General features: G+C 39.2%; 2 protein-coding genes across 5 annotated transcripts; both read right to left on the minus strand.

Annotated features, from left to right (window-relative positions):
• Nucleotides 1-394: 394 nt before the first annotated feature.
• LOC306663018 (arylamine N-acetyltransferase 2) lies at nucleotides 395-27,210 on the minus strand. 2 transcript variants are annotated; one of them, XM_079143370.1, is made up of 3 exons: nucleotides 27,065-27,210; nucleotides 5,891-5,904; nucleotides 395-1,564 (listed from the first exon to the last, which is right to left on the minus strand). In XM_079143370.1, exon 3 carries the CDS (start codon nucleotides 1,557-1,559, stop codon nucleotides 687-689), a length of 873 nt encoding a protein of 290 aa, XP_078999496.1. In that variant the 5' UTR covers nucleotides 1,560-1,564; nucleotides 5,891-5,904; nucleotides 27,065-27,210; the 3' UTR covers nucleotides 395-686. The 2 variants fall into 2 exon arrangements, with proteins under 2 accessions (XP_078999496.1, XP_078999497.1); XM_079143371.1 differs by lacking the exons at nucleotides 5,891-5,904; nucleotides 27,065-27,210 and adding an exon at nucleotides 3,079-3,162.
• Nucleotides 14,329-27,139, minus strand: LOC306663020 (arylamine N-acetyltransferase 2-like). 3 transcript variants are annotated; one of them, XM_079143376.1, is made up of 3 exons: nucleotides 27,120-27,139; nucleotides 18,640-18,713; nucleotides 14,329-15,991 (listed from the first exon to the last, which is right to left on the minus strand). In XM_079143376.1, the coding sequence occupies exon 3, from the start codon at nucleotides 15,984-15,986 to the stop codon at nucleotides 15,114-15,116; it is 873 nt and encodes a 290-aa protein (XP_078999502.1). In that variant the 5' UTR covers nucleotides 15,987-15,991; nucleotides 18,640-18,713; nucleotides 27,120-27,139; the 3' UTR covers nucleotides 14,329-15,113. The 3 variants fall into 3 exon arrangements, with proteins under 3 accessions (XP_078999502.1, XP_078999500.1, XP_078999501.1); XM_079143374.1 differs by lacking the exons at nucleotides 18,640-18,713; nucleotides 27,120-27,139 and adding exons at nucleotides 19,935-20,021; nucleotides 27,053-27,063; XM_079143375.1 differs by lacking the exon at nucleotides 27,120-27,139 and adding an exon at nucleotides 19,935-20,013 and having other exon boundaries at nucleotides 18,640-18,716.
• Nucleotides 27,211-27,666: the final 456 nt, after the last annotated feature.

A 27,666-nucleotide genomic window follows, 5' to 3' on the forward strand; every position in this document is an offset into this window, starting at 1 on the left:
ATACTAGCAGTTGGAAATTCTAAATAGCATTGTTCCCATATTAAGAAAAACATTATATAACCAACTGAAGCTATATAAGAACCCTGGAAGAACTCGTTAGCTACATTGCCCTCTTAGTACCTAATCATGTACACGTGTTGAAGTCTTGTCTAAAGTACTATTAAGCTACTTGAAACCAACATGATGACTCTTTCTTCTCTGTTACATTCCAATCCTGAATCATAAATGTGGTTTTTGTAAAAATTTGGTATTGTATATATACTAGCTGAATTTAATGGAAACAATTTTCTTACTCTTCTCTTTACTGCCAGTATAAATTTTCTGTGAACTCAACAATAAACCGATGTTGAAATATTTTCTAACACAAGAAGGTATGGTTCCCAAGAAAACAAAATCATCATTAAAATGCTTTTATTATGATTAATTTTGAAAGGAAGGCAGTTTCTTTAAAAAAATCATTTAATTGTACATGATGACATTTTTACGGGTGAAATAAAATGATGTATAGGGTTTTCTTCAAAATAATGTGGAGATACAAAGGTTATGATAGGTTATCAGTTGATCATTGGTGATCTGGGAAATCAAACAAAGATTTATTATTTTATTATCTATAATTGTGAATGTTTGAAATTTCTTACAGTAAAAAGTTTAAGTAAGTGTTATTAAAAACCATTCTGCTGCTTCCCCTAAATAGTAAAATATTGATCACCATGTCTGGGTACTAGTTTTCTCTCCAAAGAAATACAAAATATAGTTTTCAATACTTCTTCTACTTCTTCCTCATTCAGAGTCTTAAACTCCACCAGGTCCACGTTGTCCTTATAATTGAATCTCCTGTAGGTGAGGGTGAGGCCCACTAAACAGTGAACACCTTCTGGGGTCTGCAAGGAGCATAATGATTTACTTGTAAACACAGATGCTGGAGATGTCTGAAGGTATGTATTCATGGACTCAAAATCTTCAATTGTTCGAGGTTCAAGAGTAAAGGAGTAGATTTTTCGGTATTTATTCTTCTCTAGGAGGTCAGAATTAAGAAATTCCTGGTTTGGAATGTGTTGTTCTCTTCTGATTTGGTCCAGGTACCAGGTGCCTTTCTCCTCTGTCAAGCGGAAGATGCATGGAATCTGAGGCTGATCCTTCCCAGAAATTAATTCCAGGGGCTGCCACATCTGGTAGGAGCGTCCAAATCCAGCATCAGCAATATAGTTCTTGCCACTGATAGTCACTTGCAGTAGAAGGTGAATCATACCATTGCTGTATCTGTTGGCTGGAGTGTTGTAAACATATCCTCCCAACATGGTGGTCTGAAAACCCATTGTGGTCAGAGCCCAGTATAGAAGATGATTGACCTGGAGACACCACCCACCCCGCTTCCTCCTCACAACTTGATCAAAAACGGTCTCCAAGTCCAGCTCCATAGACTCCCCACAATGGATGTTAAGGTTCTCAAAGGGGACAGCTCGGATCTGGTGCTGAAGAATGTCAGTTAATGTTTCCAAGTCCAGTTTGTTCCTAGAGTTCTTATAGCCAATTCTTTCAAAATATTCTTCGATGTCCATGGTCCCTAAGTAAGGAAAATAAAACAAAAAGAAATTATACTGCTTTTGCACTTGAATTTTCGGGAGAGACGAACTTTTGCCAGAATGTATTTTAAATATGTAGATACAAACAGTGCCTGCAAATATCTGTAATAAATCTTTTGCTCTGATTGGATGGAGTGACATACATTCGTAGTTCACTAAAAGTCCCAGGGACCCTAGCAGGAAAGTTTTATCATTTCTTCCATTTTTCAAGTATCAGAAACTGGAAATCCAAGTTAAATGATGAGTCCAATGACAATCAGTTTAGATGTGTTTTTCTTGGTGATGACTAACCATGAGATTCCAATTGGTATCCATTAAGATAGACTTCTAAATGGTTCTTGATTCAAACAGGAGAATTCTACAATAGATGTCATTCATGGTACTTGATGCACTCAAATCCCTTTAGTAGAACCTTACATGAGTTCTCTCCTTAAAGATTTATATTGACTTAGTCATTCATCAGTTGACTGGCTCAACAGTTGCCTGGGCTGGAGGTGTATCTTGTTGGTAGATTGTATGTTAACATGGGTCCAATCCCTAGCACCAAAACTAAGTAAATACATAAATAAAAGCATACTTCCTGTCTTCTAAGTGGGAATTAGAATGACATAGTGAATTGAGTAAATGAATAAAACATGTAAAACTAAAGCAATAAGTAGGAATAATAAGTGCCCAGGAGAATTTCAATGACAAAGAAGGGGCTTAAAATATCCTCACTAAGACTGTAAGGATGCTGGAGAGTGAGCCCAGGGAGATGGTCCTGACATGTGCCCCACTTCCCCTCAATCCAGTAGAGTCACTGCATTTCTTCTCACCCTAACTCACAGCAGGACCCTTTTTCAACATTTAGACAAGGTGAGCCTGTAACACTGGGGCTCAGCGATAAGTGGCATTTACTCAGACCCCCCAGATCCCTCTTTGCCTCCTTAGCCAGTCTGTTCTGCATATATAAGGAAGAGAGGAGAAAACTCACCTAAGAGGAATAGGTGGCTTAGACGTGACTGGCCATTGGATTGGTGCATACACCATTGTACCTTTTCCTCTTTAATTTTACAATTTGTTTTCAAATGTTTGTCGCCTACCCTTCCTCTGGGTATTGTTACTCTTCCATCCCCATCTTCTTCACTCTCTGCCTTTCTTTCTTTCTTTGTTTTGAGATAAAGTGTTGAGTTGGAATTTAGTCACTGCAGATCCATTAGAATGAAGTCAGTTTTTGTCAGGGGCCTTAGTACTGGTGACACATAACCAAATTTGTGACTAAACATAAGAAATAATAGTCTCTTACTAAGGCTGTGGTGCAAGGTGCAATGCTGGAAAAACCTGGAAGTTGTCGCCAGGGAAAGAGCTACTAGTTTTCCATGTTGATTGGCAGCATCTCTGTGCAGTGACAGACCCTTTTTCAGCTTGATCATTAGAGGAGTAGATGATATAGGAGCTGGCAGAGTGCCTGCCTAGTTAGGGAGCCACTGGGGACTCTCAAAAAGGCACTTTGTACCTGTTTCAGTAAGTTGAACATACGTTGCATTCTAAAAGTTATAATTCAAAAGTCTTAGAATGTTTCCTCTTCCTGGAACAAACTCTAGAAATGATAGGAAATGTGGCTTCAAAAAATGCATAACGTGATTTTCCTTGAAGACAAAAGGGTAGTTTTGCGGATCATAATTTATAAAGAATCCCTGACGTCACAGGGAGTGGACTGCACAGTAAACCAAACACCTAATTTGCATAAGAAGGGTAGAAGAAGGATGATCACAGAAGATGGAGACGACCCCGAGGGGGCCCCAGAAGCCACCAAACACATGATTAATCGCTATGGGAGCAGCAGGCACAGCGAACTATATTCCATGTCCCTGATTTACCAAGATAGACACCAAAGACCAGTACACAGGGGTAGCACCTGGTCTTGCTTTAGGTGACAACTATAATTGGGGATATAAGGGTAGAAAAACAAAGTGATGCCCTAAATGTAGGGTGTCCCCAGATGGAAAGAGGGGCACTTATATATGGAAAATCTGCCACCAGAGTCCCTTGTCATAGTCATCTTTATGCACCTCCTCTGAAAAGACAGGAGCCCAAGCCCAACCCTAGATGGACATCTCACTACACTGGACTCAAGACATTATTACCTCACGTACATATATGACTGCATGACACATGTGACCCTACAATATGTGTGACCAGAAATATGAGAGATTGTACTCCATTTATGTATGATCTATCCCATGACTTGGTTTATACCCAAAGGACTTAAAATCAACAAACTACAGTGACACAGTCACATCAATGTTTATAGCAGCTCAATTCACAATAGCTAAACTATGGAACCAACCTAGATGTCCTTCAACAGATGAATGGATAAAGAAAATGTGGTAGATCATATATATATATAATATATAATGGAATATTACTCAGCTTTAAAGAAGAAGGAAATTCTGGCATTTGCTGGTAAATGGATGAAGTTAGAGAATATCATGCTAAGTGAAATAAGCCAAGCCCAAAAAACCAGGGGCCAAATGTTTTCTCTGATATGTGGAAGCTAATTCACAATAAGGGTGGGGGGATAGGGAAGAATAGAGTTACTTTCTATTAGGTAGAGGGGAGTGAAGGGAGGGGAAGGAGAATGGGGGAAAGAATGATAGTAGAGTGAAATAGACATTATTACATCACGTACATATATGACTGCATGACCGATGTGATCCTGCAATATGTACAATTAGAAAAATGAGAGATTATACTCTATGTATAATCTATCAAAATGTATAAATGCATTCTACCATCATGTACAACTAATTAGAACAAATAAAAAATATTTAAAAAAAACTAACAGTGGAGACAGAATCTCTTCATGGACATAATGACAAAACAAATGAAAATAGACTGTGAGATTGGGGTTAGAAGAAAAGATATCACATGGAAAAATTTCATGCCAAAAAGAAAAGAAATGGAAGAAGAAATATAAACTGAATGGATAGAAGTTCTTTATAGAAATTTGGTAGAAACTTCTACACCGACTGCATAGGTTACTGGCAACACTGAATAGAAGAATTGTAAGGAAAGCTAATGAACTGCTTTTATTTTTTACATATTACTATCTCTATTCCTTTCTCTCTCTTCTTTCACTTCTGCCACAGTGAAGTGCACAGCGTGCCATGACATTGACATTACGCCCCAGAGAACCTGTGGACTACTGCAGTGAAAATGGACTTGCCAGGCTGGCCATATCTACCGACTATTACTCAACAATTCTTGGTGTACAGAAGACCTGCATCTCAGGCACAGCTCCCTGGGAATGCCTTCGGTGGCCAGGAAGGGCCAGGAAGTAAACCTGAAGGGCAATAGTGGCTACAGCTGAAGATGATGAGGCCAAAATGCAGTCTCCTGGACAGGAGGCAGCTGGAGCGCTGACAGCCAGAAAGTTCCTTTTGAGGGACAGGGTGTGACCCTGTTTTGTATCTACAGCAGTCTGAGGGGGCAGAGACAGAAAAGGGAAGTTTGGTTTATCAGGAAAGAGTCAGCAAGTGTACTGTTCTGGGCATCCTGCCAGAGCACAGAGTCCAGAGCAGAGTCCCCTGGCTCCTTGCTCCTGTGCAGTGCTGTAGTTGGTGCTCAGGGTTGATGCCCTAGTCTGAGGAACAGTGAAGCAGATGACTTCTGATCCCTTATAGCTCCTGGAGACCCTCCCCACTACGCCTCCTTCCAACATGATAAAACTTCTCCCAGGAATTCTTCTATGCCTTGCAGATAACAAAATGCAGACACACCAGATATTGGGGAACATTGAGGGTTTCTGATCAGTTCAGGCAAAAAGCACAGGACTTGTTATGAGTCTGTGCCCTGCAGGATTAACTGGACCTCTTGGGGCACACCCAGTTAAGGACAGAGGATGGTGTACATGACTCAGGAGTCTCCAAGAGAGAAATCCAGGAATTTCCCTTAAACACGGTTATCTTCTAACACCCAACAAATCCTCATGACAAACTTTAATAAACACCATTATTAGCTCCTGTGTTACCGATGGTAAAGGAACTTTAGAGACACTAAAAGACTTGTTCAAGTTTTCTCTACTAGAATGTGATGTGGCCATGCCTGTCACCCATTTGGTTTGAACTGAGAGTCTGTTAGATTCATCGTTACGCTGCATAGTAATTACAGCCTTACTTAGTTTCTAAGCAGGAGCCACCCAAGTCTCTGAACAACTTAGAACTTGAAATTCAGGGCAGGGTAGAATCTAGCCCCTGCACTCCCTTTTGAGATCAGAGGAAACCCGTTTCAACGCCCACTGCAAGTCATTCGGAAGCTCCACTCACCAGGTTACCAGGGTCTGAGACCAGGAAGTAGGCTGTGTGCAGTCCTGTCTCTTCCTGGGTCTGCAGAGGAAGTGCTCTCATTGGTTATCCAATTGACCCACCCCCAGAGTCTAGTTAGACTCCACCCAGGGATCTCTGGGAAATGTAGTTTCAGGGCTTCCTGGTGCGCCTGTGGACCTCTCAGTCAATGTTGTCATGAGGAGGTATGGTATTTACATTACCTGATGGTTCACATGGCCCAGGCTCTGAGGGACCTTTGTATTTCACATAGTTCCTACTCTCTGGGTGCTTGAGCCAGGCTTCCTAGGTGTGAAATGGAAGTTCAGAGCTTGGGAAGGGTGCAGGGAAAGCTGGATCCAGTAACCTGGAGGAGGCAAAAGAAGATGGGAACTTTCTGTCTTCACCAATTCCTGAGAATTTTGTTCTCATTTTTTTTTTTCTTCTCTCATCCTCACTCCCTTTTACCTCTTCACTCAAAGACACACTAGTCCCATGTGAAGTATCTGGACTTCGTCTATGCATGTGGTGCAATTGTGACATATGTCATATTGTTTTGTTCTGCTTGTGTTTTTATTTACATTAATGATATGGGTCTATACTCTTGCGATTTCTTATATACTTCCCTGTACACTATTTTACAAGCTGTCGTCAAAACATGATTGATGCCTCGTGCTATTTCTTTGGCACCTATTTTTCCACTACATTCCTCAGGTTTCCTGCTTTATAACCTGGGACTCTCTACCTGAGGAATTCCTGGTGGACTGTGCTTGGGCAGGATGATGACCCACTAATAATGCCCTGGGACAGCCAGTCCGTGAGCAGGATTGGAGTTGGAGGGTACATATCCCTTTCTGTCCCTCCCCCTCCCCTCCCCTCCCTCCCTCCCTCCCTCCCTCCCTCCCTCCCTCCCTCCCTCCCTCCCTCCCTTCCTTCCTTCCTTCCTTCCTTCCTTCCTTCCTTCCTTCCTTCCTTCCTTCCTTCCTTCCCTCTTCTTCCATGCTAGGGATTGAACCCAGGGCCTCATGAATGCCAGGTGACCACTTACCACTGAACTATATCCCTACCTTCACCCCCATTTTCTAATTTCTCTGTTGGGGTTACTCTGAAACCCGCACAATACTGTCTCCTGTTTTGCGGTGTGATCATGCTTCTTTGTCCACAGGTAACCTGCCAATGATGCATCCTTTATTCATTTTTTAAACTGCCTATATATCATTCACCCTTCCTTATCACTGAAACTTGTTATATCCACCTGTCTTTAGAATCGCCCCTAACCAATACTTTCCAACTATTCCATTGCTACAACTCTACTGTGATGCAGTATAACCTCTTGCCTTACCTGACCTTTCCCTTCCTACTTTTCTTTCTTCCTTATTATGATAATTAGAAGTTGAAGATACAGAATAATTAATGTTGGAATAATTCTGTGGGTTAAGCTATGGTCCTAAAGCTGAAATTCATAATCAGAAAATGTGAGCTGTAGAAAAGGAAAGATTCAGATTGTGAAGCACAGGTCATTCTCTTAGGACTTAGGCATCTGGTAACCAGTCAATATTTACTCAAGGAGGAAGCTGGCAGATGACAGTGGGAGCAGAATTTTATTTTCACTTTTTACTTTCTGAAATTTTATTAGTAAACTGTGATTATACACGATAGCATTTTCCATTGTGAAATATTCACAACTTCAGAGAGCATAATTTGGTCTAATTCATTCCCCCACTCCTTCCCTTTTCATCCTCTCCTCCCTCTCCTTCACCCACTGTCTATACTACAAGTCTCCCCGGTATTTTCATGAGGTCTTTTTTTCCCTTTTCTTTAGCTCCCACATAAGATACAAAACATATGACTGTTGACTTTTTGAATCTGTAGTTCCAGCCAACTTTCCTGCAAATGATGTAATTTCATTCTTTTTTATAATTGAATAAAATTCCACTGTGTATATAGACCATACTTTTATCCATCCATCTATTGATGAATGGACTGGTTTCATAACTACTTGGCTATTGTGAATTGTGCTGCTATGAACATGGTATGCATGGATCACTGTAGTTTGCTGACTTAAATTCTTTTGGATAAATACTAAGGAGTGGTATAGCTAGGTCTTATGGTGGTTCTTTCCTTGACTTTTAAGGAACCTCCTCACTGATTTCCATAGTGGTTGTACTATTGTACAGCTGTACCCAAAGCGTGAGTGTTCTTTTATCCCTGCATTCTTGCCATATTTTATTATTTTTGTATTTTTGATGATTGTTTTTCTCACTGGAGTGAGACAACATCTCAGTGTAGTTTTGATTTGCATTTCCTCTGATTGCTAATGATGTTGAAGATTTCCTTCATGTATTTTTGGCAATTTGTATTTATTTATTTATTTTTTGGGTGGGGAGTACTGGGGATTGAACTCAGGGACACTCAACCACCGAGCCACATCCCAAGCCCTATTTTGTATTTTATTTAGAGACAGGGTCTCACTGAGTTGCTTAGCACCTTGCTGTTGCTGAGGCTGGCTTTGAACTCTTGATCCTCCTATCTCAGCTTCCTGAGCTGCTGGGATTACAGGCATGTGCCAACACACCCAGCTGTATTTCTTTTTTTAAGCAGTATCTGTTCAGTTTATTTTCCCACATATTGATTGGACTATTTGTTTTTATGATGTTACGATTCTTGAGTGATTAATATTTCTGGATATTAATGCTCTTTCAGAAAAGTAGCTCGTAAAACTTTTTCTCGCAATCTGGGCTATGTCTCTATGCTAGTAGTTGTTTCCAGTTCTGGGTAGATTTTAAATTTGATTGCATCCGTTTATTAATTCTCTGTTTTAATTCCTCAACTTTAGGAGTTTTGCTGAAGAAGTCACTCCCTGTACCCATATTTTAGAGTGTTGACCACATACTTTCTTCTAGCTGTTGGGAGGTTGTGGTTCAATTTCTATGTCGTTAATCCACTCCGAGTTGACTTCTGTGAAGGCTGAGAGATAGGGATCTAGTTCTACTCTTCTGCATAAGCATATCCAGTTTTCACAGCACCATTTGTTAGAATGAGGATTTTCATACTTATTTTTTGAGGCTATTGTGAACGTAATTATTTTCCTGATTTGTTTCAGCATATTTATAGTTGGTGTATGGAAGAGGTGTTGAGTTTTGCATGTTGATTTTTATTCTGATACTTTGCTGAATTTATCAGCCATAGAAACCTTTCGTGGGGTTTTCTTTTTGTTTTTATTTTTGGTTTTTTTTTTTTTTTCTAAGAGTAAGATCATATCATATACAAACAGTGATATTTTACTTTTTCCCTGTTTGAAACTCTTTTATTTCCTTCACTTGCCCAATTTCTGTAGCTAAAATTTCATTTATCATATTGAATAGGACGTTGAGAGTGGACACCCTATCTTGTTTCTAAAGTTAGAGGAAAAGCTTTCAATTTTATTCCTTATTTAGTATAATATTGGTTTTGGATTTGTCATATACTTAGCCTTTATAATGTTGAGTAAATTCCTTCAATTTGTAATTTCTTCAGTGTTTTTAACATGAATGGGTGATGAATTTTGTTGAAGGCTTTTTCTGTATTAATTGAGATGGCTATGTGATTTTTGTCCTTTATTGTATTTATCTGAAGAATTTTATTTATTTATTTGGGTATGTTGAAACATCCTTACACCTCTGGAGTGAAACCAGCTTAATCATGATACACAGTTTTCCTTATGCATTTTTGTATACCAATTTCTAATATTTTATTAAGTATTTTTGCATTTATGTTTCATAGGGATATTGGTCTGAGGTTTTCTGTCCTTCACAATCCTCATATGATTTTGGTATTGAGATGTTACTGAATTCATAGAATACATTTGGGAGTCCCTCCTTTTCTATTCCATGAAAAAACTTGAACACTGTTGGGATTTGTTCTTTAAAGATCTAAAGAATTCATCTGGGTCTTGGGATTTTTTTGTGTGTGGAAGTCTTTTTATTACTGCTTCAAGTTCATTGCTTACTGTTTGTTTAGGATTTCTATATTGACCTGATTCAATTTATGTAGGTCTTATAGATCTAGAAATCTGTCCATTTCTTCTAGTTTTTCCAATTTATTGCAATATAATTTTTCAAAGTAGTTCCTATTGATTCTCTGGATTTCAGAGATACTCATTCTGATACCTTCTTTTTTATTCCTTATTGTGTAATTTGGATCATCTCCCTTTCTTTTGTTTGGTTTGGTTAGGAGTTTATCAGTCTTGTTTTTCTTTTCAAAGAACTAACTCATTTCTGTGTTGGTCTTGTATTTTTTAAATATAAATTTTTATTAATATAAGCTCTGATCTGATCATTTCCTTTTTCGTACTATTTTTTGACTTGGTTTATTCTAGTATTTCTAGGACCAGGAAATGCATGATTAAGTTGTTTATTTGTGACCTTTATTTTTTTGTGTTTGCATTCATAGTTACAAAGTCTTTTAAAACTCACTTTCATAGTATCCCAGAGAATGTTGTATTACTATTCTCATTTGATTCATGGACTTTTAAAATTCATCCCCGAATTTTATCTGATCCATTCATTGTTCAAAAGTATACCATTTAAATCACCATGTGTTCATGAAATTTCTTTAGTTTTTCTTGCTGTTAATTTCCTAATTTCATTTTATTATGATCTGATATGATGCAAGGGATTGTATTCTTTATTTTATTTTATTTTATTTTTGTTATTTGCTAAGATTTGCTTTATGACCTAAAATATCATCTACTTTGTTGATGGTTCCATGAACATCTGAGAAGAAAGTTAATTTGGATGGTATTCTGCAGGTGTCTGGTAGGTCCGTTTGATTTATAATATTTAGGTTAATGAGTCCTTATTAAATTTTTCTAGATGACTGTTGATGAGAGAAGTATATTGAGAGAAGTGTATTGGGTCTATTTGAGTCTTTATATCAAGTAGTATTTATTTTATGTAATCAGGTGCTCTGATGTGTGGGGCACAAATATTTGCTATTGCTATATCTTGTTGGATCATTCTCTGTACCAATATGAATTGACTGTCTTTGTCTATTCTGTCAACTTTGGCCTGAAGTCTGCTTTGTTGAATATGAGAATAGCCACTCCTTCTTGTTTTCAGGCTCCTTTTACATGAAATATAATTTTCTCTCCTTTGACTCTCTTTATGTGTACATAGATTCTCTTGAAAACATACAGTTGGGTCTTCTTTGTTAATCTACTCTGCCCATCAATGTATTTCACTGGGATACTTGACACCATTTACATTCAGTTTTATTTAGGGAGATATTAATTCTTGCCAGCATGTTTTTTTTTCTGAGGCTTAATGCAGGTTTTTTTTTTTTTTAATTTGCTTAGCTAATGTTCTTACATGATTCATCCATTCTTGAGCCTTATAATTTCTTCTATATGTATTATTTCTTCGAGTATTTCCTGTAGTGCAAAGTGGATTTAAAAACATCCAACTATATGTTGTTTGCAAAAGACCCATCCAGGTAAAGATAGCCAAAAGATAGAAAATTATACTCTATGTAAAAACAGTCTGAACACATGCAGGAGTAGTTGCTCTCATATCCCACAAAAGCAGAATTCAAAAGTGGTCATGAATTCTTTTAGTTTATGCTTACCTTAGTGAAGTTTACCTTTTGAGGACTTTAAAATTCTATCCTTCTTCTATATATCAGGTTATTAAACTATAAAGCCTTGTGGAGAGGTTGTTTTTTGATAGTGTCTAGTCTGAGTTCGGGATCTGTCCTATATCTTGGTGTCCATCTCATTCTCAAGATTTGGAAATTTTTCTGTTATTATTTCCCTGAAAAGGTAATCCATACCTTAACCTGTATCTGAGATACCTCTTTGGTTTCAGTGATTCTTAAAATTGTTCTTTAATCTCCTCTCAGAGTTCTTATGTATTCTGATAATGATCTCTTAGTTTTTTTCTTTATTGGTGAGTAAGTGTTGAGATATAATGTTCTTAAAAGCCTGTAATTTTGTTAATCTATGTGATCTCATCTATGGTGAGGCTTTCAACTAAATTGTTTTATTTGATTTATTGAGTCTTTCATTTCCAGAATTTTTACTGGATTCTTTTGCAGAATTTTTCTCTCTTTATTGAAGCACTCCTTTTCTTCCTCTATTTTGTCCCTTAATTCATTCCATAGGGTTTTTTGTTCTGTTTTGTTTTGTTTTGTTTGTTTATTGGTCATTTTAACCATGAGTTTTAAAATTCCCTTTTTATGGTTTCATCCACATTAATATATAGGGATTCAGTTATTGAGGAGTTATAAACTTTTGGAGACATTTTATTATCCTGTTTCTTCACATTTTTCAGAGGTCTTGGATTTAAGTATCTGTTAAGGTGTTTTCTTATTATTTTATGTGGGAGTTATTTAGTGAGGAGTTGTTTATCTATAGTAAGTCCCAGAGTGGGTGTGTATCTTAGCTTCAACACATCTGATCAGGATAATTAAAGTGTTAATTTCAACCACCAGTGACACTTTGAATAGAGTAGCTACCAGTAGCAGTGGTAATTTAAGAGCAAATAATATATCAACATTTGCTGTAACAGTTCTCATGGTCCTTACGACTCTGCTGACAAAAGAGGAAGGTAAATGAGACGTACTGTGGAATAGACTGTGAAATTTAAGCATTAATGATAGTATACTAAATTAAATAGGAAGAAAAGATTTTTAAAAAGTAGAGAAAAAAAAAAAAGAAAAAGGAAAAGAGAAAAAAGGGTGGGTGGAGGGAAAAGTGAAGTTGAAAAGAGAAGTTTAAAATAGGAAACTAAAATGGAGGAAGGAGAAGGGAATTGAATGGAGATGGAGGTGAAAAAAAGAGGTACCAAGAGGAGATCCAATTAATTGGCATTACATAAGATTATAGAGAGGTCTGGCAAAACACAAAATGTGGACAGACATTAGGAACGGTTAATATCAAGAAGTTAATGCCATATATGTTGTACATAGATTTGGTTTTCCTCTTGCTCAGGTTTTTTTGAAATAAAGGCTTTCTTCCTACAATTGTGAATTTGCAAACTCCTAACTATGAGAAATTTTATGAGACACGGATATCCTGTTGCTTGTTTATTCATAGTTCTGACCTAAATTGGCCAAACTTGTTAGGGGAGTCTGTATGCTGAGCTCCACCCTCTCCTTCCTAGTCAGCTATGTTGATGGAGAGTTGTCTACTTCAAAGCAGACTCAACTCTCAAAACGGCTTCGTCATGGATTCATAGGTGGGAGTGAAAGTCTGTCAGGGGTGCTTGTACACCAGTCTGTGTTCCCTCACACTCTCGTTCTGAGTGCCTCAGTCCATGTGCTGGGGGAAGATGAGTGGACATGTCTGCCTAACCTCCAGCCCCTTCTGCGCTTGGCGTTGCATGGGAACCAACACTTTCCATCCGACTCTTAACACTCCCAGTTTCTTTCCTTGTCAGCCATGATCCTTATGCCACAGCTCCCACCACCCCTGAATGCAAGTATCTTCTGCTCTTCTTCACTCTGCAGACTTGAAGACCAGTAACTGCTGTGGCTGCCATGATTTCCTCCCCACCACATGCCGTAGACTCACTCCTGTGCCCAGACTGAATCAGAGCATGAGCGTTCACCATCCAGAGGACGATCCTGTTTGATCTTGGACGCTTGGGTAATAAAAAAACAAGTGTACCATGAATGAGTGAAAAAAAAAGGAGGGAGGGAGGGAAAAAAGAATGTTAAAATAAAGTTGAACTGCAGGAATTCCTAACCAACCACTTGGGAATCAAAAGTGTGGCTGTTTTGTTTTGTTGTTGTTGTTGTTTGCTTTAAAAAAAAAAAAACAAAAAAAACCCCTGTAGTTCTCTGGGTTTTCTATGGTGTTTTCCCACAGTCTTCCTACTTTAGTTTTTCGCTGCAGAACTGCTATTTAATTCACTCCTTGGGTGCTGTTATGTTGTAGATTCCTCTGGTTTGCCATCTCACCCAGTTCGTGGGAGCAGGATTTTAAGCAATATGGAAATAAAGATGGAATAACAGTCCTTCAGTGCTGACCTAGAATTCATTACTGACATTATTTTTATTCATCCACATAACAATCTCTCTCTCTTTTTTTTTTTTTTTTTTTTTTTTTCTGTTTTGGGAATCAATCCTGGGGACTCATACATGCTAGGCAAGCATTCTACCACTAAAACACATTCCAATCATATTTTGGGGGCTTTACCATGTCTAGTACTGAGTATGTCATTATTAAACTTGTTTTACCTTGATGAATCAGAAACACAGGTTTATCCAGTGCCTCATATTCACATGCTTTGAAGTCAGATACACAGAAAGAACTTTATGTCCTTTGTTTTAAGGCAAAGTTTGGAAAGACGTAAAAGAATATGACTAGTTAAGAAACAGGATGAAAGAAAAACTCCTTTGCAGAAACTACCTAGCTCCATAATATCCTAAAACAACCAAACAAAAACTTTGATTCACATTACATTAGTCAACAGTGTTTTATTATACTATGTAGAAAATGAGTTTTTCAAATGATGTGTATTTTATAACATGATTACTATTTTTAGATATCAATCATTTAATTTATAAATCGAAACTCTTAAATACCAGTGTTTCCACATGAAGAAACATAGTGCATAGAGGACTATGACTGTAAGAAGAAACCTGGAAGAAATTATTAGCTGTGTCATCCTCTGGGTATGAAATCACATCTTCCTATATGTTGGTTCAAGTCTTCTCTTGAGGGCTATTAGGATTTTTGGAATCAATAATGTCTCATGTTTCTTTGTTGCATTCCACTTCTAAATTATATAACTGGTATTTTGTGAAAATTGGTCATTAGATATATGATAGTTAAAATTAATGGAAATGATTTTCTCACTATTCTCTTTACTACCAGTAAAATTATCTGTGAATTTGATAATAAATCAATGTGGATGATGTTTCTAGCTCACATCAGAATGGTTCCCAATATAACTATGTTGTTATTAAAATACTTTAGCATGATTAACTTAGAAAAGATGTGTGGCTTTTTTAAAAACTAAGTATATATGCTGTCATTTTTTTATGGGAAAATTATATGTCTGCTATTTTCTTCAAATAATGTAAGGGGACAGTGGTAGGATAGCTCAGGAACATTGGTCATCTGGGTGATGAACACAAAAGGGCTTATAAGTTTATTATATAAACTGTTGCATATGTTTGGAAAGAATATATTAAAGAATTAAGTACCTCTAGTGAAAACAAAAAGCAATTTTTGATTCTTATCCTAAATAGTAAATGATTGATCACCATGTTTGGGCACTACTTTTCCTTCTAAGGAAATATTAAATATAGTTTTCAATACTTCTTCTACTTCTTCCTCATTCAGAGTCTTAAACTCCACCAGGTCCGTGTTGTCCTTATAATTGAATCTCCTGTAGGTGAGGGTGAGGCCCACTAAACAGTGAACACCTTCTAGTGTCTGCAAGGAACAAAGTGATGTGCTTGTAAACACAGATGCTGGAGATGTCTGAAGGTATGCATTCATGGACTCAAAATCTTCAATTGTTCGAGGTTCAAGAGTAAAGGAGTAGATTTTTTGGTATTTATTCTTCTCTAGGAGGTCAGAATTAAGAAATTCTTGGTTTGCAATGTGTTGTTCTCTTCTGATTTGGTCCAGGTACCAGGTGCCTTTCTCCTCTGTCAAGCGGAAGATGCATGGAATCTGAGGCTGATCCTTCCCAGAAATTAATTCCAGAGGCTGCCACATCTGGTAGGAGAATCCATATGCAGAATCAACAATATAGTTCTTGCCACTGATAGTCACTTGCAGTAGAAGGTGAATCATACCATTGCTGTATTTGTTTACTTGAGTGATGTAAACATATCCTCCCAACATGGTGGTCTGAAAACCCATTGTGGTCAGAGCCCAGTATAGAAGATGATTGACCTGGAGACACCACCCACCCCGCTTCCTCCTCACAACTTGATCAAAAACGGTCTCCAAGTCCAGCTCCATAGACTCCCCACAATGGATGTTAAGGTTCTCAAAGGGGACAGCTCGGATCTGGTGCTGAAGAATGTCAGTTAATGTTTCCAAGTCCAGTTTGTTCCTAGAGTTCTTATAGCCAATTCTTTCAAAATATTCTTCGATGTCCATGGTCCCTAAGTAAGGAAAATAAAACAAAAAGAAATTATACTGCTTTTGCACTTGAATTTTCTGGAGGGACGAACTTTTGCCAGAATGTATTTTAAATATGTAGATACAAACAGTGCCTGCAAATATCTGTAATAAATCTTTTGCTCTGATTGGATGGAATGACATACATTCGTAGTTCACTAAAAGTTCCAGGGACCCTAGCAGGAAAGTTTTATCATTTCTTCCATTTTTCAAGTATCAGAAACTGGAAATCCAAGTTAAATGATGAGTCCAATGACAACCAGTTTAGATGTGTTTTTCTTGGTGATGACTAACCATGAGATTCCAATTGGTATCCATTAAGATAGACTTCTAAATGGTTCTTGATTCAAACAGGAGAATTCTACAGTAGAGTGAATGGTATTCATGTATTTGACCCACTGAAATACCCCTTTTGCAGAATCTCATATGAGTTCTGTATTCAAAATTTATATTGATTCAATATCAATTGATTGGCTTAATGAATATTTTACTGGGCTGGAGGTATATCTTGTTGGTAGCATGCGTGATAAAATGTGCAAGGTCATGGGTCAATTTCTTAGTACCATGATTAAATAAAGTGATAAATATTCAATTAAAAATTGTACTTTGTGCCCTTCGAAGTCTTACAATTTTGTGGGAGTTAGAATGACACAGATATAAAAGAGTTGATAAATAAAACTTCTTAGATAAAACTTCTTCAAAATTCTTCTAATCTGTAAGAGTGCAGTAAGATCCACGGGAAATAATAGAGCAAAGAATGGGCATAGCAGGTGCATGGGGAGAGTTTCAAGGTCCAATAATGTAGTTGAAGAAAGCCACACTAAGACCCCAAGGATGCTGGACAATGGGCTCTGTGGACATGTGTGGGGAAGAGGGCCCCTAACACAGGATGATGGTCAGTTTTCATATGAAAGCAGAGGTAACAGGAAGTGAAAAGGCTGTGTGTTGGAAGCTGTTGTAGAGTGTTGTAGGAACATCTAGGAAATGAGAGTGATACAAGTGAACTGAATGAGAAAAAGAGTGGATTGAGATGAGATCAGACAGGTAACAGTGACTTTATGGACATTGTTGGTATTCTGGATTTACTCTTAGATGAAAAATTAAATAATGGAGCTAGGTAAGAGTTATGACTTGACAATACTTTCCATAATCAGAATGATCTTTCTGGCTGTGGTAAGAAGAATGGGTTGTACATATTGAGCTTCACAGATAGTCACATGAACCCAGAAGGGCCAGTTCAAAACAATTTTGGTCTGGATCCAGTGCTTGGCTCATGACAGGCATGTGGCCCAGCTACCAAAGAGATGTGTTGATGGACTTTCTGATGTGGGACTGAAAGCTCGTAGGCTATCAGCCAAAGCTATTGGGAGAAGCTATAAAGAGAAACACTAACAACATAAATAAAAGAGAAGATGAGAAGAGGATTTGATGAAACCTAAAGCTGCGTTTTTAGAGTCAGGTAATACGAGAAAAAAAGTACCTTACTTGGTTTAATCCACTTAGCAATGATTTGTAACTTGCTATCCAAGAACTTTGATCTCCTGAGACTTCATGACAGTAGTACTCAGACCTTTGTAATTTGCCACAGCCTCAGATGACATGATACAAAGGGTCCTGCCCCTAGGCTGGTTAGTGATAAGCTAAGTATGTCTGTTTTCCCTCTTGATAGCTCTCTCTCCCTCCCCTTCTCTCTTTTTGATCTAGTGATCCTTCTCATGTTGCCAGTACTTCCTACCATCCATGTTCTTGATGTTCATGACGTAGCCCCTAAGTCTGTTAGACTACGTGCGTTTTTCCTCTTCCTAACTTGCATTAGCACCCTTCCTCAACCTTGACTTTCTTTTTTTAAAATATATTTTTAGTTGTCAATTGATCTTTTATTTAATTTATTTATACGTGGTTCTGAGTATTGAACCCAGGACCTCACACGTGCCAGGCAAGCGCTCTACCACTGAGCCACACACCAGCCCTTCCTCAACCTTTACACAGCTTCATATCTGGAGAGAACAAATGGTATCCAGTCAGACCAGCCCAAACTTCCTTTTGGCTCATAAGTCAGAATCTTCACAGAGTATAAAAGGAAGAGAGTAGAAGTCTGAGTTTTATATACATATATATGTGTGTGTGTGTGTGTGTGTGTGTGTGTGTGTGTGTGTGTGTGTGTGTCAGAAATTTCTTTGGGAATACTATAGTTTGTTTTCAATTGTTTTTTCTCTCTACTTCCTGCTCAGCTCTCCTCTTCCTCCAATGACTATTCTTTGTCTTTTCTTAAGGCAAAATATCAAGCATTCACAGGTCCATTAGTCCATTAGAACAAAACCAGTTCTTGTTGGGGGCCTCAATACAAAAAATACGTTTCAGCCAAATAATACTTGGTATTGTGACTCAACCTAAGCAATTTTGTAGTGCTAAAACTGTGTTTCAAGGCTGAAGTGCTGAAAACACTTGGAAAGTTGTTGACCTGGAATGAGCTACTTAAAACACTCTTCACTTTACATGTTGATTGGTGGTATCTCTGTACAGGGGTAGACCCTTTCCCTTCAGTTTGATCATCAACGGAGGACAGGACTGGAAGGAGGCAATGTGAACATACAGAGAGCCCAAGGAAAGCTCTCAGAAAGTCACTAAGTACCTGTTTTAGTAAGTTGAACACAGGATGACTGTCTTAATATGAAAGTCTTAGGGTGTTTCTTCTTCTTGGTGCAACTTCTAGAAATAACAGAAAAGTTAGTTTCAAAAATAGACAATATGACTTTTCATGATAACAAAAGGGTAGAGTTTTGGACCACAAATTATGAAGAAATCCTAAAAATCACAGAGGGATGCAAGTTCATAGTAAAGTGAACATCTGAATTGGAATAGGAATGGTGTACAAAGTAAAATCATAAGAAATGGAAGCAACACTAATGGGTTGTAAGCCTAGAGGTTCTGGAAATCACCAGGAGGAGGCCCAGAGGCAACAAACCAGATGACTAACTGCCATGGTAACAACCAGAAGTGACGGACTATGTCCCAGGCCCACGATTGCCACCAAGATGTATACCAATCACATCACACACCAGTATGTACTTGCAGCACCTGGCCTTCTTCAAAGGGACAATTATAATTGGGGATCTTGGGGTAAGTAAAGGGAAAGTAATGCACTTAAAGTAGGTTGTTCCCAGAAAGGTGGAAGGATCACTCACAGAAAATATGCCATTACAGCATCTATTGATCAAGAAGATCAAGAAGTTCAAGTCCAATCTCAGGCAGACATTTCACCAGTCACAATAACATGCAAAAATGTCATGTCAAAAAGACAGGTAATGGAAGAGGAAAATCAACCTGAGTAGAAAGAAGTTCTTCACAGATCCTTGGCAGTTTAAAATACATAAAATGGGTTCAATAACGAAGAGTGGAAAAAAAGTGGTGAAATAATGTGGCTTATGAAAAGAAAGTTTTCAGAAATAAGAATACTAGTTAAGGACAAAAAGAGAGGTAATACATAATGAATGATAAACAGGAAAAACTATATGGATGTAGCATAATACCATTAGTTATATGCCAGCTTTTTCCATTACTGTAACAAATACCTGAGATAATTTAATTTAAAAAGAGTAAGGATTTATTGGAACTCATAGGTATGGAGTTTTCATGTGGTGGAAGAAGCTGCTCGACTCATGGCAGATGGGAAGCAGAGAGACAGGAAGGGGCTGGAGTGCCAATATCCTATTCAAGGGTGCACCCCCAGTGCCTGGGAAACCTCCCAGCAGACTCCACCTTTTAAAGGTTCAACCACCTTCCAGTTATGCCATGGGCTGGGACCAACCCTTTAACACATGTAACTTTGGAGGGCACTTATCCAAATAATAACCAATTCTGCCTTGGCCCCCAAACGTTTGTGTCCATCTCTTAATGTGAAATGCATTTAGTCTATTTCCAACATACCAAAAGTTTTATCTGTTCTATGTTGCTCAAAAGTCCAAGTGCAGAGTTTCCTTTGAGACACAAGGCAAAATAAGAGTTTGTGAACACCTGTAAAATTAAAATTTTTTTAAAAACTTATATACTTCCATAAAATGGCATAGGGTAAAAACTCCTATTCCATGAGGAAAAAGAAACAGTAATAAAGTGGAGGAGCCAACAAAAACCCAGCAGGGTGAACATTAAGTCCTCATGTTACTGTTCAAAGTTTGTTTTTCCCACTGCATGACCAACAGTATTTAGAGGAAAGAGTTGGTGGGAAGGAATCAGGTTTCTTATTCTCTCTCTCTCTCTCTCTCTCTCTCTCTCTCTCTCAATTGCAATAAGCTAGCTTGATAAGGAAAATGACCAGATTCTTGCTAATGGCCATCTCAAATAATTCAGGTAAACAAAACTTTTTTTTCTCTTTCTACATGTTCACATTTTCTTATTGGTGCATTACAGTTGTGCATAACAATGGAATTTTTTTTACTCCATATTCATACATGCACACAGTATGACAATATAATTTGGCCAATATCACCCCCCCTCCCTCCCTGCTTCCCACCCGTGGTCCCTTCCTCTACTTATCTCCCTTTGATTTTCACGAGATTCCCCCCACCCTGCACACACACATTTTTCTTTTGCTTTTTCCTCTCTAGCTTCCACTTACAAGAGAAAACATTCAACCCTTGACCTTCTGAGTCTGGCTTATTTCACTTAACGTAATGATCTGAAGTTTTATACGTTTTCCTGAAATAATTTAATTTTTATTTATGACTGAATAAAACACCACTGTGTATATCTACCACATTTTCTTTATCCATGCATCTGCTGATGGACACCTAGGCTGGTTCCACAGTGTGGGTATTGTGAATTGTGGGGCTACCAACACGGGCATGCATGTGTCACTCTAGTAAGATGACTTTAATTCTTCAGGGTAAATACTGAGGAGTGGTATAGCTGAGACATACGATGTTTCCATGACTAGTCTTTTGAGAAACTAATGTACTGATTCCCATAGTGGTTACACTAATTTGTAATACTACCAACAGTTTAAAGTATTCCCTTTTCTCCGCATCCTCTCCAGCATTATCGTTTGTATTCTTTTTTTTTTTTATGGCCATATTTGTCTTTATGTGTCTATTTTATTTCAGTGAACATACTGTCCTCCAATGTTATCCATGTTACCGTAAATGACAGAACATCCATTTTTTTTCCATCTTTTTAGAGGCAAGTGGTATATATATACCACATTTTCTTTGTCCCTTCATCTGTCAGAGAACACTGCCATTCTGACTGGTGTGAGATAAAAATCTGTATAGTTTTGATTTGCATTTCCCTAATTGCTAATGATAATGAACTTTTTTTCATGTATTTGTTGGCCATAACAGAAGGCTTTTATGAGGACAAAAGGAGAGCAGTGGGCTAATGAACAAAAAGTTATATGCTGAGTTTCATCCAGTCACTTCATTGCCATCTTGGTAATTCAGGGGTATTTTGTTTCTCTTTATTTGAAACATTGTTGTGATTATAAATGACCTTCATCTCCCCAGTCCTTGTCCTTCAAAGTGCTGGAAAACATATTTTCATGCAAGCTAAATAATCTTACATGGTACATAAACACTATGCAGTACATTTACACAATGGAATATTATTCAGTCTTAAAGAAGAATGAAATTATGGCATTTGCAGGTAAATGGATGGAACTAGAAAATATCATGCTAAGTGAAATAAGCCAATCCCCCCAAAACCAAAGGCCAAATGTTTTCTCTGATAAGCAGATGCTGATCCATAGTGGGAATGGGTAGGGAAGAATGAAGGAACTTTGGATTGTGCAGAGGGGAGCCAGGGGAGGGGTGGGTGATGGGGATGGGAAGGATGGTAGAATGAGACATGTTATTACCCTATATACATGTTTGAAAAAAATAAAAAAAAATTAAAAAAATAAAGAGGGCTTTTCTTTTAGAAGTTGCAATGAAGCGAAAATAAAAGAAACAAAAACAAAAACATAGGTTGACCTTGTAAGAGGTAATTTTGCAAAGTAAAGCTAACGTAAAATAGGGCGGTGTGACCAGGCATGTGGGGTATGCTTGTAGTCGAGCTTCTTGGGAGATTAAGGAAGGAGGATCACAAATGCAAGGCCAGCTTGGAAACCTAGCAAGACCCTGTCTCAAAATAAAAGTAAAAAGAATTATAGCTCAGTGGCGAAGAGTCCCTGGGTTCAGTCATCAGTGCCAAAATAAAGTAAAATGAATGGCACCAAAAAAAAAAAAAAAAAAAAAAGACGATGTTATTATATCTGTTAACACTTGAGTCTCCAAGTCCAGCATGTGAGGCACACTGGTAGAACGTGGGCTCCCAAGGGCTTGGCAACCCCTATGGCTTTGCTGGCCAGGACCACATGACCAGCTCTTGGGCTTCTCTACTCACTGTCTGCAGCTTCCCCTAGCAGGTGTTCCACATTCTGGCTTCTCTCACTTCCTGGGGTCTCCTTAGCAGCTTTAGCTTCACTGTAACAGATTCACGGATCGCTCTGTCAGGGGTGTTGCCAGGGAATCTACTCTTCCACACACTGCCTGACACCCCCTGCCCCCTGCAGGCTTTCCTGTGGAATCTGCATGGAAGCTTCCATGCCTGTAAGCAGCATTCCATTAGGCTGCAGACCCAGCATCCATGGAAGATGCCAAGGTCTCGCTGGTGCGAGCTCTATTCATCGCCACTGGAACCACAGCCACTAACTGCCAGGCGAAACAGATCCGAGAGGAGTGAGATCCACAGTGGTCCAGAGCAGTCAGGATTCTTTTCTTTTCAAAAACTGCTGCCCTGGAAACACATGTGCAGTTTTACATCTCTGGCTTCATGATGGGGAGGGTCTTGGTGCTTCCTGAGATACTCTCAAAGCACATTTCCTATGACCTCAGTGCAAAGTGTTTGGCTTCTTTTTAATGGTAGTAATAATCATACCTTCCCTGGCCTAAAACTGTACACATGTTCCTTTCCTGGCCTGATTGCAAGTTTTCTGAATCTTCCTGCTCCGCTTCTCTGTGCTGTCAATTCTCACTGTAGATCTGGGCAAAATCGGTCAGGGATACCTGTGCCTCTGCCTGAAGCTGCTGCTTTGAAATTCCCACCAGTAGGTTAACTAGTGCCTCACCTTTCAGGTCTGCCACATCTCAGAGCATCAACAGATGGAAACCAATTTGTTTGCCAAGGTTTAGAGTCTCCAATATCCCATCCCAGGGCATGTCCCCAGTGACTAGAAAACCTGCTACGAACTCTACCTCTGAAAGGTTCCACCCCCTCCAAGGCACTGTAGGCTTGGAACCAAGACTTTTTCGTACGTAGGCTTTGGGAGGGCACTAATTCAAACCACAACATCATATAAAAAAGAAAACTTTTGTTTTCAATGTAAAAGTTCATAAAAGGACATTGCCAGGGATGGGGATATTGCTAAGTGGTAGAGCACTTGCCAATCATGTGCAAATCCTGAGGTTAAACCCACCGACCAAACAAAAATGAAAACATAAACCAAACAAATAAACCACAAAACAAAGATACATTCATTGCAACCATCATTACAATAGTTAGAGAGAAGCTTCAGGACCTAGAAAAGGGGCAAACAATCCACTTGGTGCTCCTGGAGAGGAGAACAGAAAAAGTGTGAGAAAATGTACATAAGGATCAGAAGTACTTCTCTCCAGTGAAAAAGTGAAGAAATGGAATCTGAAAAACAAGAGAGACAAGATTCTGGGAAACATTGATTCTGCATCCTTGACACTGGAATACATTCTGGTTACATTTTTGAAATTCACAGAGAACTGTTTAAGCATCTGGCAGAGAAAGAAAATATTTCATAAGGAAGAAAATAGCAGGCTGGCAACAGAATGTTCCCCAGAAATATCCAAAGGTGAAGTCATGGAACTATGTCTATGATGTATTGAAGGAACTCGATGGCCTGGAATATTCTACTGTCACTATTCATTGAATCATACAGGAGATGTGCATGCAAAAGACTACCTCAAATGGGAAACAACTTGAGAAATGCACCCACTCTGAGCTATCCTGATGGAGTGTTTTCTTTTGATTGCCAAGTGAATCCAGAGGAAAACTAAGACAGGCCAGAATACTGCTGCTGGTGAGCATCTGCTCCTTCTAATACAGGGCAAAGAGGAAAAGTGGTGGGCATTCTGGCTATAGAACAAGGCTTGCTGTGTGTGCAGATATGTAAGCAAGACATTGAAGTTTAAATGTGAAGATGGAGAAGCGCCAGTGCAGGAAAATCTCATCTAGTATTTTCAACTTTGAAACTGTTAAAATATAAACTTAGCATTACAATATTAAAAATTAATATTAATATTAATTAAAATAAATTAAAATGTTAATATTCCTCAATTAGGCAGCACTAGACCACAAGGAGTCAAGACTCCAGTGGGGGTGTAGCTGTAGAAAACTTTATTAGGGCCTTAGGAAAACAAGATGAAGAAAACATTTCAATAGTAGAGATGGAAAGTTGTTAGGTGTGGGTTAATTGGCAACTTTTGATTTTATTGTTTATCTTGGAATGGAAAGCACGGGAGCCATCCGGTCCAATGGGTACCCAGTTAATAATGTTGTAACTCATCAATTCTGGTTAAATTATTAAAATGTATGACAGAAAGTTATAATGAAATGTAGGTATAATGAAATAGGGAGGGTGATGCCAGAAGAGAATTGGAGAGTGCATGCCCCCTCTAAGTAATCTAAAAATTAAAACAACAAAGCACAACAGAAAACCGAGATTCACATGAACTCACTGAACTGCTAATCCCGCCATCAGCATAGAAGGGTAAACAAGAGGGCATGCTAACTGCCCCAGGGAAGGCACATGCACCAGGAGGACTCAGGACTGAGGTCAGTGTGGGGACAATGCTATCTGTAAGTCACCTAGGTCCTCTAGATTTAACATGTCACTGTGCCCCTGGCATGGCCCGTGTCCTTAAATTGAAGAACTTGTACTATTGATTCTCTTTGGAAGGCTCCTGGAGCTTCTTGCCCTCTTTGGTTGAGAGCTGGGGAGGCCAGGGATGGATGTCCTGCCCGCACAGCCCTGGGTTAATGACTTGTTGCATGAGGACTTGGGAGTTCAGTTGCCTTGTTGAGTCTGGACACATTTGTGAGTTATACTTTACATCCGGATGCGTTTGGGTTTCTCCAGCAGTTCCTTAAGTCACCTGCACGTGGATCTTTGTCCCATTGTCTGTTTTTGAAGAACTCAAGTCACTTTGGTGGTCATTTTGGGACTCTATATGAACGGAAGTGAAGATGCACAGTGAGGCCGCTGCCTAAGGGACTCTAGTAGCACCTGAGAGCTGGGGTCTTTCTGAAAATCACATGAATGCTGGTTGTTTTCTCGAATGGTCCACATGCAAGAGTTGGACCTTTGTGAATTATCCCTACAGGACATGGTGCTTCAATCACAAATCAGTACTCTTGGATGTACCCCCGGAGGGCAGGTTGATATGAAGAATCCATTGCTCAATTCCAGGTCTTAAGGATCTCTGCATGTTTTATGTATGACAGGGCTTTTCAACTTTTTGGTTAAAGAAACCCTTATTTTTTGACCCAAATGGAGCTGTCAGTAAGAGCTCAACATAGAAGAACTGAAAGCAGATTAAACAGAGGTAGATTACTTATGATGTCCTGTCACACCTCAAGGCCAACACGGTACAAATCCAACTAGGTAGTGACTTTGATGGCATCTGGTACACCTACTACATGAATTTCCATTATCAGTGAGTATAAGAATTATAAGTAGAACTAGTGAGTTGTTTTTCACTTCCCTGTAACTTTCTTCTGTTGTCTTCCACAGTGAGGGGCATAGCCTCCCACTACACTTAACACCACACCCCTCTCACCCACAAAGCCAGCCCTTTGACTCTCTGTATGGAAAAGAACTTGCTAGGCTGGCCATATCTAAAGACTGTCTAAAGAGTCAACCATCCTTGGTGTAGAGAAGACCTGCATCTCAGCCCCAGTTTTCTGGGAATGCCTTCAGTGTCCAGGAAGTGGGTATTGAGTACCATCAAGGGCCAGGAAGTAAACCTGAAGAGCAATAGTGGTTACAGCTGAAGATGTTGAGACCAAAAAAATAAGTCTCTGGACAGGAGGCAGCTGGAGAACTGAGAGCCAGAAAGTTCCTTTTGAGGGACAGGGTGTGTCCAGCTATTTTATGTCTATGGTAGTAGAAGGCGGCAGGGAGAAGAAAGGAAGAGAGTAGTTTATCAGGTGAGTACCCCCATGTTACTGTTCTGGGCATCCTGCCGGAGCCCAGAGCCCAGAGCAGAGTCCCCTGGCTTCTGGAGATCCTTGCCTAGGAAGGCTCCTTGTTCCTGTGCAGTGCTGCAGTTGGTGCTCAGGGTTGATGCCCTAGTCTAAGGAACAGGGAAGCAGTTGACTTTTGATCCCTTATAGCTCCTGGAGACTCTCCCCACTATGCCTCCTTCCAACATGATAAAACTTCTCCCAGGAATTCCTGTAGGCCTTGCAGATAACAAAATGCAGACACACCAGATATTGGGGGCCATTGGGGATTTCTGATCAGCTCAGGCAAAAGGAGTAGGACTTGTTATGGGTCTGTGCCCTGTAGGATTAACAGGACCTCTTGGGGCACACCCAGTTGAGGACAGAGGACGGTGTACATGACTTATAAATTTACAAGAAAGAAGTCCAGTTGAGGAATTTCCCTTAAATGCTGCCGTGTTTTAATATACTGACTGAGTCCTCATGACAAACTTTAAGTAAGCACCATTATTAGCTCCTGTGCTTCTGATGGTAAAGGGAACTTCAGAGACACTAAAAGACTTGCTCAAGTTTTCTGTTTTAGAATGTGATGTGGCCATGCCTGTCACCCATTTGGTTTGAACTGAGTCTGTTAGATTCATCATTATGTTGCATAATATTTACAGCCTTACTTAGTTCTAAGCAGGAGCCACCCAAGTCTCTGAACAACTTAGAATTTGTAATTCAGGGCAGGGTAGAATCTAGCCCCTGCACTCCCTTTTGAGATCAGAGGAAACCCCAGTTTCAAAGCCCACTGCAAGTCATTCAGCGGCTCCACTCACCAGGTTACCAGCCTGAGACCAGGAAGCAGGCTGTGTGCAGTCCTCTGTCTTCACAGATCTGTAGCACAAATAGGTTACCAGGGCCTGAGACCAGGAAGCAGGCTGTGTGCAGTCCTGTCTCTTCCTGGGTCTGCAGAGGAAGTGCTCTCATTGGTTACCAAATTGTCCCAACCCAAGAGTCTGGTTAGACTCCACCCAGGGATCTCTGGGAAATTTAGTTACAGGGCTTCCTGGTGCACCTCAGTTAATGTTGTCACGAGGAGGTGTGGTATTTTCCTTATCCGATGGTTCACATGGCCCAGGCTCTGAGGGACCTTTGTATTTCACATAGTTCCTGTCCTCTGGGAGCTGAGCCAGGCCTCCTAGGTGTGAAATGGAAGTTCAGAGCTTGGGAAGGGTGCAGGGAAAGCTGATCCAGTAACCTGGAGGAGGCAGAAGAAGATGGGCGCTTACTATCTTCACCAATTCCTGAGACCTCTCTGTTTTCACTTTTCTTTCTTTTCCCCTCATGCTCATTCCAATGTAAGTCTCTACCCCAATGCACCATCACCATGTAGTATGTCCGAACTTTGTCTATGGGTGGTACATAAATGTCCATCATTTTCTTCTTGTGT

This window comes from Sciurus vulgaris (assembly GCF_902686455.1).
Source record: "Sciurus vulgaris genome assembly, chromosome: 5".
Taxonomy (NCBI): domain Eukaryota; kingdom Metazoa; phylum Chordata; class Mammalia; order Rodentia; family Sciuridae; genus Sciurus; species Sciurus vulgaris.